Source organism: Periplaneta americana, chromosome 4, assembly GCF_040183065.1.
Source record: "Periplaneta americana isolate PAMFEO1 chromosome 4, P.americana_PAMFEO1_priV1, whole genome shotgun sequence".
NCBI lineage: Eukaryota > Metazoa > Arthropoda > Insecta > Blattodea > Blattidae > Periplaneta > Periplaneta americana.
Window position 1 is genome coordinate 75,368,206 of NC_091120.1, and position 17,192 is coordinate 75,385,397.

The following is a 17,192-nucleotide window of genomic DNA, read 5'->3' on the forward strand; positions in this document are numbered from 1 at the left end:
TTAGATCTTTTATACTTGTTTATTGTGCTGGCTTAACGAAAAATTGATTTGAGAACTTTATTTTACAATTCTTTTAGCAGTGCATAGTTATTGTTCCTGTATTTAAAAATCAGGAAATAATTAATTTATCGTCTTGTGAATTAATATAATGTAACTTCATAAACTAAATACTTGAATCATTTTTCATGTAATATAATAATTATTATTATATGATTTTCGACATCTAATCCGCCATGATGTGAACAAAGATTAATGAAATAAGTAAATAAATATGATTTTCTTTTCAGCTTGGTATTGGTGGTTACAATAGCAAACAACATGTACTACTGGATAAAATCATGGAAAAGTTAACCAATTTTAAAATAGATCCTAAACGGTTTGATATTTTGAAAGAGAATGTAAGTATAAACATTGTATAAAAGAAATAGTTCCAAAACTCTTATTGTATACTTTGTAACTTGTATTAGAGATGTGCAAATATATGTTGAGTATTATTAATTCAATCAAATAATATAAAACTAATTATTTTTGACGTCAATCATACATATTTACATTATTCATATAATAACCTCAGTGCAATGCAGAAAATAGCCCTGATTGGTCTAAAATTTTTATTATGGTAATTCTGAAATATTTTACTCCTATCGGTGCGATTATATTAACATTTGAGTATATTTTATGTATTTCCTGTAGTATGTTCGAGGATTGAAGAATTTCGAGGCAGAACAACCGTACCAACATGCAGTATATTATTTAGCAGTTCTTCTTGCAGAACAGGCTTGGACAAAGGAGGAACTTCTTGCTGCTACAAATGGTAATGATGCTATGATTTGTATTTGAATAATTGAGTTATGTGTAAAAATATAGTAATTTGGGCTGTTTTACATTTATAATTTTGTTACAGAACTGACTTTAGAAAAGGTGGAAGCATTTATTCCACAAATCCTCTCAAAGATGCACATTGAATGCCTTATTCATGGAAATGCTGATAAGCAGGTTTGGATATGTTTTATTTTCACATAGAAAGAAATACAAACAGGTAGATATTTTATATTTGTTATAGAAAGATGTAACTTCTTATTTATGAATCTATATTTATATTTGTTAGTTGTCTTTCATAATTCTAATTATGTACAGCAAATCTTATTTTATATTTTTTCACACTTAAACGTTTTTTCTGAGGTTCGTGCAAAATTCCTACACTTTCCATATTAATTTAAGACCTGAGTTGACAAACATCACAAATCCAAAATTTACCGAATTAACTTTGTACCTGACATATGTTGTATTTTGCATAGGTTATCATCCTGTAAAAAAAAAAATATCCAAAGTCCGAATCTAAGTCTGTCTTCTTGAATCATAAAAATATTTATTTTAGTGCCCTTATATTGCATGCCTATGTAGTTTTCCTCCTCTCCTGAAAAATTTACTTTATTGGACTTGGGATATTTCGTATTCAAACCTTCAATTTATTTTGGTTATATGTTTTTTACACTTATACGATCGTATTTTAAACTCCAGGAGATATAAAACATCATTTATATGTTCTAAATCAATTTTTCTCGAAATTACGTTTGTCTTGAAAATGTAAGAAAGCGAAAATACAGCATGTGTTGATTGTTAAAATGCAGCCCACTTGGAAATTCGAAGCTATCTATGCTTGCTTCCAACTATCTTGTATCTTTAATGATGCTATTATTGCTATATGCAGCAGTTAAATATTTTGCGAGACATAATGTAACTGAACAAATTATGAAACAGTTATAACATGGTTTATTCCTTGGAAGCAAGCAGTCCAAGATAACTGACTTTCTTTGTAAAATAATCACATGTTATTAAATGAAGATCACTGGGAATAACAAGGTAAGTCAGTGTTGTAAAATTTTCTGGATTAGAGTTTAAAATGTAATATATCAGCGAGCGTTGACTCTAAGCAACTAAGATTTTCTACAAATGATTTTACATTCTTCAAGAATATATGTTATAAATATGAGTACTATACTCGTAGCGCATTACAGTCTCAAAGATGGCTTATCTGTAAAGTTCTAAATTTCTCTTGTGAAAATTTTAGTAAATTGACTTAATTCGTTTTTCAAATGCTATTTCAGTTGTTAATAATATACGTCATTTCAGTTACACATTTTTCTCACATATGCGTTTTTTCTTCATACCCCCATAAAAACGTGTAAATGAAGTTTTACTGTATTTTATAAACTAGTAATATGTATATTATACAGTGTGTTCGACACTCAAGCTATATCACCTCCACCACCACCATCATCATCATCATCATCATCACAACCCTTGACGGGTTTGGGCCTCTTGCACGACTTTCCTCCATTCATTGAGTTCCAGAGCACGCTTCTGTCATCCTCACACCCCCAACTGCATAAGGTCAGTTTTCACTCCATCCTGCCTTCTTGCTCTGAGCCTATCTCTTCTAACATCATGTGAATACTGGATACAAATGGAGACGAAATTGTCAGTGACAAAATTTAGTGTAAAGAATTTTTAATTGCAAAATTATATTATGAACAGGAGAAGATGGATATATATAGACACACATTCACTGAGGAGGGATGGGTAGAGAGAGGGATGTGTGCATAACGTAGAATGTCTTGCACAGCTGTGTAATGAAGCCCCACATGTGTACGTTATGGAATGCTTGAAAAATATTGGAGTGCAAGAGGTCAAATGACTTTATTGTCAAACGCCTGGCATTAGAAAACAACAACAACATTTTTCTGTGCTATGAATGTTGGTATGTTTTATCATTATGGAAAATCAGTGACAGTATTGTATGCTGGCACATAAACATCCTTCTTTGAACACTGTGCATGTTGTAGGTACACTGTATCTGATTTAATCATACTGTATCATATTTAATATTACATTATGTGGTATTGTGTTACTATATATGTGTACTTTTTAAAATATCATAAAGATTTTTCCATATCGATATAATTTACTGCTTAAAGCATTTTCGTTATTTTTTAAGCACATTGTTTTAATCATAAATAATTTTGCATTGGAATTTATGTAGGTTGCTTATTTTTGTTACAGAAAGCCCTTCACTTGGTGCACCTTGTAGAAGAGAGGTTGCAGTCATCAATATCATTATGTCCATTGCTGCCCCGCCAACTTCTGCGCAACAGAGAACTCCAACTAGTAGACGGTATGTTGATTGTAATTATGCCTTCAATAAACAGCTTTTCGTAATAGAAATTTACATTTGGTAAAGGAAATTGTTGTTAATTATTCACAGCGTTGTATATACCATGCTGCAATAACTATAGAAATGAAGTTGTGTTGGAAGGAGTGAGTATCTTAATAATTGTATAAGTTAAAGATGGTCCTGTATTACTTTAGTATGTTATGAAACAAGTTTATAATGTTATACTTTATTCCTAATTTTGACGAATGCAATAACTGTATAACATTATAAATGTGTTTCATATGTTATTCTTTTTTTTTTGTACAATGCATTATAAAACAAGACTTTGAACTGGATCAGTAACTAAGGTGGTGGTGGTGGTGGTGGTGGATTTATATAAAGTGAAAAAAGGGGAAAGGGAAAAAATGAAACTATGCATCATAATCCACAGTTAATTCCTGATTTACCATGCAAATCGTCTGTAGCTGCATTTAGATTGGTAACAGGCCATGACTGTTTGGCCAAACACCTGACAAGAATTGGAATATATCAGTCCCCTAACTGCCCATTGTGTAATTGAAATCAAGAAATGGATTCAGAACACCTCAAAATCTGTGCTTCAGTGGCTGACCATGACAATATTGTAAATTTATTCCAATTCAACAATGTAACTTTTATTCAAAGCAACAATAATTATCACTCTCTACTATTTAATTTCACTCCCGTCAACAATGGGATTTGCTCTCCACACAGTAACACAGTATTCGTTAGTGCACTCCACTGACGACAATGACAATTCACTTGGACTATTACGAACAACAATGAACTGTTAATCTTAACTAATATTCACAGAGCAATATTTACAACACAGAACTGTCAGTTCTCAGTTCACAGCTCGTTTGTCTTGGCTAGTTCTTCTAGCTCAGTCACTCGCGTTCACAGGATCTCGAACCCCTGACCTTCAGAGACGATCCGCTGAACTTCGAACTCAGGTCCCCTAACTGCGGTCCACTGCACTCGAACTCCGGGCTTCAGGCTCCACAGTTACTGACACAACTCAAGTCACGCTCTGGTCTCGAAGCTGGCTTCACTGCTACACAAGACTGGCTGCTTGCTGTCCACTGGCTGTAACAATACTGGCTTACTGACTGACTGACTGACTAAACTGCTCAAGTTCACTCGCGTTTCTTCTTTTATAACTAAACCATAGTTACGAGAAATTTCTACGGGTGTCCAGAGATAGCTCTCTCGAATTATCTGGATATCTCCACTTCGACGGACTTCTGGACGATTCGGGAGGGTCCGTCCCCCCCTTCACTCCGCACATAGCAGTTTGCTTCCTTCCTCACTTGGCAAGTAGCAGATGCGCGAGCAACCTCCCCTCGCCGCGTCGCCGTAGAACACCGCCCCTCTACCCTCTCAGCATCCAGACGCTCCCCTCGCCGCCACACCTAAGCGACCAATGGACACGCGTTCGAACCCCTGTGTAGCTGTCACAATATCTTTGAAAAATATTGGCGTGCAAGAGGTCAAATGACTTTATTGTCAAACGCCTGGCATTAGAAAACAACAACAACAACAACATATGAAGTGAACAATAAACCTCCTAAAGAACGAATTGTTTATCCAATAGGTAGTTATTTAATTATAATAAAATGGTAAGTATCCAGCTGAATGTGATAGATTAATTACTTGTTTGTTGCAGGCTGTCATTATGTATTTGAAGTTCGCAACAGACTACATCGCAGTTCGTGCACTGAGATATATTACCAATGCAGTCTGCAATCCACGCACACTAACATGCTGCTTGAACTATTGGTTCAGCTTATCAACGAACCTTGTTTTAATATTCTTCGCACAAAGGTACACTATATTACGAAATCTATATGGTAAAGATAAACAAAACAAAGATAATTATAATTTAAAACACAGTAATTAAGACTTTATGCCAAACTATTAATAAACAATGTGTGTAAAAATTTTCATCAAGTTCTGGCAATTAGTTTCGGATAAAATGGTACCAGATGGGGGGAGGGGGGATAAAAAATTTAATTATTACCCCACTGTTTAATTTTATTATCGTCAACTGAAAACTGTTTCTAAAACAGTCATTAAAGAACATAAGATTGTTGGAGACAATCATGGGGAGTTTCGAATTTCTAAATGGGTCGCATCTCAACAGTGAACACGTCCTGTATTTTCGAGTTCATACGTTTTTTATTTAGAACATATAAATGATGGTTCACTTCTCCTAGGGTTTAAAATACGAATGTAAGTGTAAAAAACGTATACGAAAAATGTATAACCGAAATAAATAAATATGGAAAATATAGTAATTTTGCCAGGATTTCAGAAAAAAATGAATAAATGTAAAAAACGTAAAATACAAAACATATAAAAGAAGTTTTACTGTACACTTAAATTATGTCATCAATTGTTATTGAGTGTTTTATTGCTTTATGATATTACTCGTATTACATTATCTTAAAATGTAACTTGAAAACAAAGACCTTCAGTTTATATTTATATATTTTTCCGTGAATAATTTTAGGAACAGCTTGGCTACATTGTATTCAGTGGAATTCGGAGATCGAATGGAGTTCAGGGTCTTCGTGTCATAGTGCAGTCAGACAGACATCCAAGTTACGTTGATCAAAGAGTGGAAGCATTTCTTGCCAAAATGGAAGTAAGTGTATTCAAGTTTTCATTCAAAAGTGGTAATCATAATGTAAGTTTCCATATTATAGTAGGATTTCAAAACTCCAATCCTAGCTACTTAGCTTCTCGTTTTCAACCTTCGTCCTCATATCACGAAATAGATACTCACAACACCATACCACTCTCTCCATTCCTAAACACACAACATCCTCTTACTCTTCACCTTTCACCGTCTCAGCAGCTCATCTCTGGAACTCTCTACCACCATATGTCAGACTGTCGGTCATTATCTAGTTTCAAAAATAAACTAAAATTACACTTTTTCAATTGAGATTCCCTTCAATTATATGCCCTTTTCTCTGCAATAGTTTTGTCAAAAATATATACATTTCTTTTTCTCCCTTTTCCTCCCCCTTTTTTTTTTTCTCTTGGTCACCAGATGAATTTATTATCATACCCTTTTTATTGTGGATTTTTTTTAAATTTCGTGTTTTTTTTTTTCTTTTTTTTTTTTATTATTCAATTGCATTCCATTTGTTGTATTCTTTCTTACGTTTTGCCTGTTAACTATCTGCACTAACTGAGTTGCTTTTATTATATTCCAATCTTTAGACCTGTATTTTACTTTCTTTGTTCTATTATGGTATTATTTTCATATTGTTTAGTGTCGGTTTTGTTATGCTATTATTTTGTGTAATATGTTAATATTCTGTTCTTTAACTTTTTGTTAAATTTCACTGCTTGTATACTTTGTGACCTGGTAAAGTGTAAGAGAAGGCCCTATGGCCTTAACTCTGCCAGTATAAATAAATAAATTATTATTATTATTATTATTATTATTATTAATGTGATGTGGTAACTTGTAAGTATTATAATCTTCAGTGTCATCATTGTACCATCAAGAATCATGCCCCAAGTCTGTCCAGTAATTTCATATTACAGAGATTTTTTCTCGTACTAAGAAGTCAGATATTAGTGATGGAAAAACATTAACTTTCAGCAGTATGGTTTACATCTTATCATATCAGATGATATCATGGTTACAGTTGCATTCAGTTTCTTTGAGTAGTTAAGCATAAAATATGGTCTAAAATCATATTTTTTTCCATTTTAAAAACATTTTTGCCTATCACACAATAATAATTTCGATGTATGAAACTTTATATAAAATTGTATCTTGTAACTTTACAGTTAACTTTCGCAATATGGAAATTATGTAAATGTTTTACAGCTGAGTAAAGTAAGGAAAGATCTTTCATTTCTTTCACATTGCTGAGATACACAAAACCGCACAATATTGCTCAAAGTGGTGTAATCTTAACAGGACTACATCTCAGAAATGACCTCTGAAGAATTTGACAGACACAAAGAAGCACTAGCAGCACAGAGACTGGAGAAGCCCAAAAAACTGTCAGTGCTCTCTGCCCGATTCTGGTCAGAAATAACATCTCAGCAGTATAATTTTGATCGAGCCAATATTGAAGTGGCTCATCTTCGCAATTTGCAGAAGCAAGATATATTGGACTTCTACAAGGTAATAACATGTAGAGAATTTAGAATACTTGTTTGTTAAATTCTGGATTGTAAAGGAGGCTCAGTTGTAGTACTGGGATCTCGAAAAATCTCGTATTGTCATTAATATTACATTAGAGGATAATCACAGTCCTTTTCAGGTTAGAACAGGAGTTTCACTAAGAGTGGATCCTCGATGGCCTCAATTTCATTTTCATTTCATTTATTGTATTCCATAGATCTTGTATTAGCATTGAAGCTTTAAGATGTGGAACAAGTCAAAATTTTACAAAGATTGCAAGTCTGTTTGATATGATTGATGTAGGTGTTATACCATGCAATAAGATATAGTAATATTGACATCTTTAATGATGCTCGTTAAAATTTGATTACTTAGAATCCTTTATCAGTGTAAAATAAACTCATCACATATTTAGGCATGATGTTACTACCAGATATTAGTGATTGTGAGAACAGAATAGATAGGGCTTTTGAGAGGTTATTAAATGGAGAAATGAAGGACAGAATAGTAAGGAGATGGAATTAGCGAGGAAGAAGAGTGCTAAAAAGTGAGTGCAAGAAAGTCAGGAGTGGCAAAAGTGTTAGAATAGAAATAGAGAAGAAAGTGTTAAGTGTAAGAAGATAGTGTAAGTTTGTAGTAAGATAGACATACAAACAGTGATTAAAAGAGAATTAAAGTGAAAGAACGTCTGAACAAATAAGTGAAAAAGGCAGACATTGGAAGTGTAATTAACTGAATTAGATATTTGATGTGATTCACGGTTGTGGGTTGGGAGTAGCATCAGGAGTACTATGACTGTAGGAGTATTATAGAAATAAATTTACAGAAAGAGGCAATAAAATAGGAAATTTAGGAGTGAAGCAAAGAGAAAGAGATAAATACGTAAATAAGTAGAGGATAGAATAGCAGGGAAATAATAAGTGTAGGTAGGTTTGAGAATAGAGAATAAAAATAATTAAAAATAAAATATAAATTATAGTTGACTAAACAACAAGGAATATGCAATAATTAATAGGAAAGCAAGAAGGGAGACAGTCTAGGTATGAGAGAGAGTAGAAGAAGATAGAAATGGAAAGATAGATAGCAATTCAGTTAAAGCAGAAGAATAAGAAGTAATCAAGAAATACTTGGCAAATGAATATAATTACGTAAAAGGGTGGTATACATTAAAGGGATGGTAGATCGAAAAGCAGAAATGTAAAGGTCCACCATAACTATTAATTGTAAAGTTGGCTGACAAATAAAATAATATCAAATGCATGATGTTACAGCTTTTGTAATTCAGTTTTGTAAATATTAATGGGCTGGCTTTTCAGGATTTGATTTATCATGGTGCTCCACGCCGACATAAATTGGCCGTCCATGTAGTGTCATTTGCCGAAGGTGGTGCAGGACTTGAAAGTAATATTATCCCCACGTCTGTTGGAGGTGATGTAATTGATGGACTGGTGCCTCCTCCACCATGCAAAGAGGTAAGTTCAAAGGATACTGGTCGAAATTTGAAATTTGATGTTTTAATCTTTCCTATATAGAGGCATTCTACTATAAAGTTAATAAGGTGACTACCTATGGGCACAAGCCATTTGAGGTCCTGTGTGGTGGATCTTGCATGTGTGTTATATGCCGTTTCTAATATATATTCTAAACAATTTATTGTACAGTGATGCCAAGTTGTTAGTTTTCAACGTTCTGACCTGAGAAAATGTATTGCGAAAGAATTAGAATAGTGCGGAATTTCGTAGACTTTTTTTACAATATTTCACCTGTAATGAAAAAGACTGATGGAAAACAAAAATTACTGATAATGATGTTTCAACATTGATATAAACAGAGAAACATTCTGAGAGGAACTAAGATTATGTAATAGACTTCAGATATAATTTTTTACCTAATGGTAGGTATTTTGATCCTCATCAATTGAACAGTGTGATCCCAAAACTCACTTAGTTCATTTGGCCACACACACACACACACACACGCGCGCGCGCGCACGCAAGCTCGCACTCCCCCCCCCCCCCCCAAAAAAAAAGCGGCACGAAATTTAAGTGGTTTTATTCCAGTAGCTAATAATTTCACTTGAAAGTTTATCTCACGGGCAAATTTCACAGTCCCTGTAGACCGGGAAAGTACTGTAATATTTAATTTTTTATCGTTTATTAAACATTATTTTTTATTTTTTGTAAGGCAGTGCAAAATCGATTGTTTATGCCGAACTAAGCATTATGGTTTTACGAGTTTTGAGTTCTCATTTTGTGAATAATGGGTCGCTTAACAAACGAAAACAAGATTTTCATTAAACATTTGCACCAATATGATAATTTATCTGCCCATCAAATTGTAAGGAACTACACTCAGTGAGAACATGATATCCCTCTTTTGATATTATTGCGTGAAAGATCTCATTTCTCAGATTCTCTGATGGTTTCCGTTGGAGTTTCAAATGAGATCTTAATCCTATGGAATATTTTATATGGAGTCAACTACAAAAAGCAGTTTATTACAAAAGAAGAATTCGTAATATTGAACATTTCAGACTCCTTCTTGAATGTTGGGACTGGCTTGATCAAAGATCCAATACTATTGGACAATGGAGAAGACGCCTACAAATGGTTGTGCAGGCAAATGGCGGTCACATAGAGCATCATTTTTAATTTTGATTATTTGAAAGATCATTAATTATTAATTTTACCAACAGTCAGTTTCTGCATTTTGAAGTAATAAATTGTCTTCAAAAACCACATTTTTCGCATCATTGTGTATTGATCTCCATAATATTTTAATTGAGCCTCAAAAAACATAATAAAAAGTTCTGCTCATTTTTAAAGTCTACTCTTTCCAATAGTACATTCATCCATAAATTAATGTCATGTATTTCCGAAAATAGTGTATTTCTAATTCTGTGCCTTTTTTTGGCCCACTGTGTATATATGATTATGTTTGACACCTCTGTCATTATATTTTAAGCTAATTCTTTTCTAAAAGTTTGTGTTATTGTGCACAACATTTGGAAACTCGCTCAGTCTGCAGACTGGTGGATAAAAATACTAGACCAGTCTTTTCATTAAAATGGACTTAACGCATTTTGGGACCAAACTCTTCAATTCTTCTCAAGTATTCCCCTCTAGGAGCAATATGCCATAATTTGTAGATCACTCCGACACCATCGATATTACTTCATTATATATTTTTCGTCATATATCTTAGAAAGTACTCTTTCTCTTGCAAAAGAGTAACAGAACATAATATCATCAAATTTAATTTAGCCAAATACCATATTTTATCGCATAATCGTCGCCATTGCATAATGGTCGTACCCTTATTTATAGACAAACTGGTCAGGACTTTAAAACTTCACCACATAATCGTCACATGGATATTTATTTCTATTCATCACGATCAAGAATTATTTAAAAATAACACGCTACAACTGCAACACAAAGTACTTTTACGCTCAAAGTTGACTGTGCGAGAAACAGTAGTCGCTGTTGATGTAAGTAAATGGAGCGGAGGTGTGAGGTCTCAGCACCAAGCCATAAATGCCTTCAGTTGAGTACAATTTGTTGTGAGTGTTGTTTATGAGTGTTCAGGTTTAGATTAGTTATCTTTCTGTGGACTGATCCAGTAGTCAGATAATATTGATTTCCGTATATCAGTTTTACCAGTACATGTGATTTAATAATACCATGAATATTCTTAGTCAGTTTTAATTCAATAACGCCACAGTAATTTTTAGTTTGTTTTTTTAAGGTATTGTTCGCATTAAGGTTCCAATGTCCCACACTAATACTGGTTCTCCTCCTTTCCCTCTCCTTCGTCTTCCACTATGAATCATACAACTTGACTCTGTTTGCTCATAAACGCCTCTGTTATATGGAAACTCATCACTGAAAGCTGACGTGACCAGTCGTTACCATTTTAATTTATTTTTCACAAAATGGCGGCACTGTATATTGTTACTGGGAAAAAAAAAGCATTAAAAATGCGATGATTATGTAATGAAATATGGTGCTATTTATTAACATACTTTAATCTATTTTCTGCTGAAAATATATTGTTTATACTTCATTAATGTTTCTTTTGGTTCTTTTGTATGTAATCCAGTTGTTCACCGTGCTCCTGTCTCTATATAGTGAATGTTTGTTAATGGAATTTTTATTTTATTTTTTTCAGCCTACAAAGATTGAAAATATTACGGACTTCAAGAGCAGTCAAGGAATGTTCCCTCTGGTTCAGCCTTACATAAATATTAACACAACCAATACAAAATCAAAGCTGTAATTATGAAATATCATGGTTACAGTCAAGTTCATTACCTGCATGAGAAGGACGAAAATTTTACCGTACTCTTCATTTTCGTGTTGTGTTCACTTGGAGCTCTTACATTGAGATAGATACCATGCAATATGAATGGAAAATTGTTATAATTTAATGACGTCTAAAAATGAATTTCTTTAATCCAACAAAGGTTGAAATTTATTACGAACCTTAAGAAGTATACCCAAACAATACAAAATCCAAACTGTAGGCTAATTATGAAATAATGTCATAGTTACAATATAGTCTAGTACCTTCAAGAAAAGGAAAATGTATCTCATCAATCTCGACTCCTTACACCAAGTTGTATTCTGGAAAAGAAATGCTGCAAAACATTTTCTGCATAAATTAAATGAAGATTATTAACATTGTTTACTTTTAATTAAAGTATGTGATTTTAAAAAATGAGACATAGTGACTTCAATCTTCTGCCAGGTACTGGGAGAGCTGAAGTTCTTGGTTGATACTGTCATCAATGCTAATCTTTTTAATCTCCAAACTGTGACACAGGAAACATGATCAAGGTGGCATGTGTTCTTAACAGAATGATCTAATACAGTATTAAATATATGAATATAGATTATAGGAGTGCATTGTTAATTTCGATCCCATAGATGCACTTAATCTCATGCAGAAATTATAAAATTTACTGATATATCTGTCATAAAGGAAACATGAAATATTTAGTTTCAATATTTTTAAGATACATAGAAAACTGTTGTTCTCTCCTATGAGCATAATGGGCTGCAGAATATGTCGTAATCCCATTTTGGATCGAACTGTCCTAACAGGGACAATAAAATAATTTTAAAACTCCTTAAACTTATCCTCATGTTGTAGGTAATACAGTGCATCCGAATTAACATTGGTACTAAAACTAGTATGTAGCATGTAATAGTCACTTGCACAAGTTTCACATTTTCTGATAAAACTCGTATCTTCTCTTAGACTTCAATATGAAAGCTCACAGAAAGTATCCTGTGTTACTACAGAGTTCTGATTTAACTTTAGGATGAACTATAGTTGCTTAAGAATAACAATACAGCATATTCTATTGTCAGGGTTGAATGATTAATTACCACTTTCTGTCGAAATTTAATTATTTCAGTCTTGGCCAAGTGTAATAAGTCTTAATAAATGTGACTTCCACTAGATGAGAAGGTAAAGTTGTTGGCCCTATGTAGTAAATTTGTTGCATGTGAAAGTTGTCTTGGTAATGAAAAAAAGATAAAATTCTATGTCCAATTTCGCCATTACTCCATTTTCAATTTTTGACAAGGAATGTAACCACAGTGATTGGTGGGGACCTTACATGGAAATGATTGGTGGAATTTACCCATTGAAAATTTCACTGTCCCACAACCTTCTATATAACAATATCTACTAACGTACATTTATGTACTAGGTGCATAAATTTAAAATTGATATAAGTAAATGGAGACCAGTTGAGGTGAGTCCAATAACTTTGTTGTCAAGTACTCACCAATGGGAAGTCAACCAACCAACGGCTGTAAAATTCAACTAGCAAAACGAGTGTGGTATTCAGTAGCTTTCTAAGACTTGACCTTAAGTAGCCATTATGTTGTTCCTTAAATATGTTTTGATTGCTTTTGAGTGGTATTGGTCTGTATATGCACATGTTTACGTCGAAGTACCAATTAAAATATACAGTATAATTTTATGCTTATGAACGAAGTTGAATTTTATTGAGAAATTTTTCGTAAAACACCCAAATATCAGACCTAGTCAAAATTCGGCCGATGGGAGTTGAGTAGTTTTATGAGGTTGAATGGATATGCAGACTGGTTATAATGATTACTTGTGAGTAAGATATTTCTTTCACATGCACAAATGCATCTAATATTAGTTTGTTGTCAAATGATTGAAGATCTAACATTCTAAATGTGTAAGTGCCAATTTTTCACATTTCTTTTTATTGAGTCTAAGGAAGAAACATCCATATGAGAATATCATACTAAATTGTCTTTATCACAACGCAACTGTAAGTGACTCATTCTTGCACCAAAAGACGGCGTTGTAACTATTTCAACATGCATTGTGCAGTGTGTTTTTCATCAATATCTCAACAAGTTGTTTTTGGCACTTAGCCCATTTAGAATGTTAGGTCCTCAATTATGTATATGTGGTTTCTATTGTTGTTATTTATTGATTCTAGAGTTTTTGAGCGGTCATAGTTTGTCCTAAATACGGTTTACTTTACTGTAAGAAATACGTTTTTTTTATCTTAATTTGAGGTAAGTTTGTAATAATAACAATATCTGTATACTTAGTGATTTGCGAAAATTGTTTACTAGAGAGATAATTACTTCAACAAAAGTTTTAAGCTTAACTTTTTCTAGATAATGGCGAATTGTTTACCAAATGGGCTAGTGCGATAGCATGCAAATTTGACACTTGGGAAACATAGAGTTTAGAACCCAATACCAACAATCTCTACAAGGGAATGGAGGCTAATTCCTTATTTTTCTTCGAGTTCTCCAACATAATGCAGGCATAGCACTTCAAAATGGCTTTAATGTCATCTTCAAAGTCTTTTCGTTTTTCAAGTTAATTATTTTATATTACAGATCGCAATAATGGCTAAAGCTATAACATAAGAAGGGAATGCCACTTTTTTATATGTAAAGTTGAAGCATAACTTTTACTTTATCAGTCGCCGTATTGGTACAAAGCTGGTACTGTGTGTGATTAGCTATAAATTTACATTTTATTTGTTGGTTTTTGTATGTATCAGATCTAAATTAAATAGTAAAGTAATTTTTAACCTTTTAACATTACAGATTAATACGAAGTTCACAATATTTTTTTGTCATATCACTTTATCACTTCCCCCTCCCCCCCTACATTACAGAGTGGTCAGGTAGTTACTTCACTTGCCATTGTACCCAGCCAAAGACATTGTACATTTATAGGACGAAAAAATTGTTAGCATGTCATCATTTGATAAAAAAAATAAAGCTGGCAATCCAGTATTGTAGATTTGTAAAATGTAAAATATTTCTTTCCTCTAGAAGGCTCTAGGTAGGAGGGTCATACTGAAAGTCATGAGCAATCCATTGTTATAAATCTTAATTTTTATTTTTTAGACAAACCAGGTACATTATCTTGATCTACAGACTTTTCTGTCACTTTTCAACATAGTCTTAATTTCTTTGCACACATTTTTCCTGCCATTTTGTAAGTTTCAAAATTCCCTTGCTGTAGAAGTCCATTTCATCTTCCCGAAGACACTGACACACTGCTTTCCGGATGTCCTCCAGCATCTCGTAACGTTGGCCTCGCAGCTGCTCCTTTACAGAACCGAAAAGATGGTAGTCGTGACTTTAGGGAGATTATGGAAGAGTTTCGCACCCAATTGTTATGATTTTCTCTACGGTGACACGATCAGTGTGAGGCCACATGTTATCGTGTTGCAGGATGATCTTCTTTCCAGGGCGTTTCTCGCGCAATGCACAACGGAGCTTCAAAACTGTCTAAATATAACGAACAGCATTTATAGTCTGTCCAGGTTCAAGAAATTCAACCAAAAGGCAACCCAGAACTCATAAACTCTTTCCTTGTTGCGTTCAGTGGAGGCAATTCGAGGGTGACTGCTACTAGGCTCATCTTGGATGCTCGTGTTCCCATCTTCGAAATGTTTCACCCATCTCCTAACACTGCTGGCACCCATGCACACATCTCCATATGCACACTGAAGCCTGAGGTGAATTTCAGCAGCAGGTTTTTCTTCTTTAACAAGGAATTTAATGACAGCACACTGTCGAAACAAATCATCTTGTCGACTATTTTGCAAACATTGCCTGTGGTCACATGATAGATGTTAATGACGTCACAATATGTCAGTACATACTGTAAAGTCTGTAGATTATGATCATATAATCGTTTTTGTTACATTGTTGAAATTGAAATTATAACAATGTATTGCTCATGACTTTCAGTACGACCCTCTGTAGAATTCACTAGCCTAATGTTTTTTGTCCATGAAAATTCCTATTTTGTGGAGAGACTTCTCTACAGGCTTATGTCTCAATTGAGTGTGCAGTTGTGTTTGCAGGAAAATATAACTGCAAAGTATCTGAGACTATCTTTCAGATGGTCCCTTGAAAGGAAGAGAAAATTCAATTAAATTTTTATAAAACATTGACAGTTCCAGAATTGTTCTTAGGTTCAGGGTCCTGGATATTAAAGAAGTATGATAATTGTAAAATAAAACTCGAGATGAGATTTCTGTACTTAGTTGAAGGTTAAACGAGACTCAAAATTATAAAATGCAGAAACCAGACATAACCTCAAAATCCAAAATCGACATTATACATAATGGAAGTAATATAACTGTGCAGATTTTAACAGCTTATTCCTTGGATAGACCATAGCAAGAAATTCTAATAATGAGTTCTAATACCATATTTGTCCCTTAAATGTTAATGCTGTTTTACTGGATAAATACTATCTGTATGATTCTGGGTTTTACTCATATCATTAGAGAAACCAATAAGGAATGATTTTTTCTTTCACAAGTTTTAAAATAAAATGAAAGATTTTCTTGCAAATTAATAAAAAAAATTAACACCTATAGTTATTTCCTACCATAGGAACTTTAGCAACCTATTGCAGTGACCAAGAGATGGAATGCTGCTATTCAGACTGTGCGCAGGGGAGGGGTTTGTGTGTATGTGTGTGTGTGTGTGTGCGTGTTTTTTTTTTTTCTTCCATACAGGAGCTGTTAGCTGTGATGCCCTGTTGCCCCACTGTGCAGATTTACAGCCAAATTTAGAGCACAGTAAGTGAGCTGGAGTTCGATGTGCATTAATTTATCTTAACCCAGAGAGATTGCTATATACCAAGGATGCAGAACTGGAATAGAAAGAGGGAGAAAACATTGGTTCCCCTTCCACAGTCTACCGGTGTTGAATGACGTCTCCGTGATCTGTCAGCAACCTTGTGGCAGATTACAAGAGACTGGTGTTCATGAACAAAATGACGAAAGCGTTTCCAGCCGCAATAATTACAACACTTAAACTTAACCAATAAATTCGAATTAAATGCATTACATGTCTAATGTTATATAAACGAATACAGCATGTCTATATTTAGAAAAAAAAAGATAGTTGTAAATACTTAAATGCACTATTTTTCTTTTAAATTTAATTGGTTAAAGTAAACTGATAATAATATTAAATGTTTAAACAAAAAATATTCTTGTTGTAGTCTTACCAGATTAGGGAAACATCAGTCATGAATAAAATTACTGAAGTAGACACTACTCCCTTTCAAAACATATTGCTATAAAAAGACAGATACCGATACCTTATCCTTGTATTGGTATTTATGCCTGTATATAAGATTGTATGTAAAAATTAAATCATTGGTAACATTTTGAAATGTATAAAAGTACATTTTTTGTATTTTAAATAAAATTGACCACATTGATTCATAATAAAAACTAAAACGAAGTGAATATAAGAAAATCATTGTTGTAATTAACTTAGTTTCAACTACAATGTGCCTGCA

At 33.4% G+C, this 17,192-nt stretch overlaps 1 protein-coding gene across 3 annotated transcripts in view; it reads left to right on the top strand.

Annotated features, from left to right (window-relative positions):
* The window catches only part of Ide (Insulin degrading metalloproteinase), a 52,316-nt gene extending 37,850 nt beyond the window's left edge, over window positions 1-14,466 (top strand). For all 3 annotated transcript variants that reach the window (XM_069823581.1, XM_069823582.1, XM_069823583.1), the window contains 9 exons: window positions 288-398; window positions 694-814; window positions 905-996; window positions 3,064-3,175; window positions 4,860-5,017; window positions 5,706-5,840; window positions 7,137-7,346; window positions 8,663-8,818; window positions 11,517-14,466. In XM_069823581.1, the coding sequence (XP_069679682.1) occupies window positions 288-398; window positions 694-814; window positions 905-996; window positions 3,064-3,175; window positions 4,860-5,017; window positions 5,706-5,840; window positions 7,137-7,346; window positions 8,663-8,818; window positions 11,517-11,624 (1,203 nt within the window). In that variant the 3' untranslated portion in view covers window positions 11,625-14,466. The remainder of the gene's footprint in view (window positions 1-287; window positions 399-693; window positions 815-904; window positions 997-3,063; window positions 3,176-4,859; window positions 5,018-5,705; window positions 5,841-7,136; window positions 7,347-8,662; window positions 8,819-11,516) is intronic.
* Window positions 14,467-17,192: the final 2,726 nt, after the last annotated feature.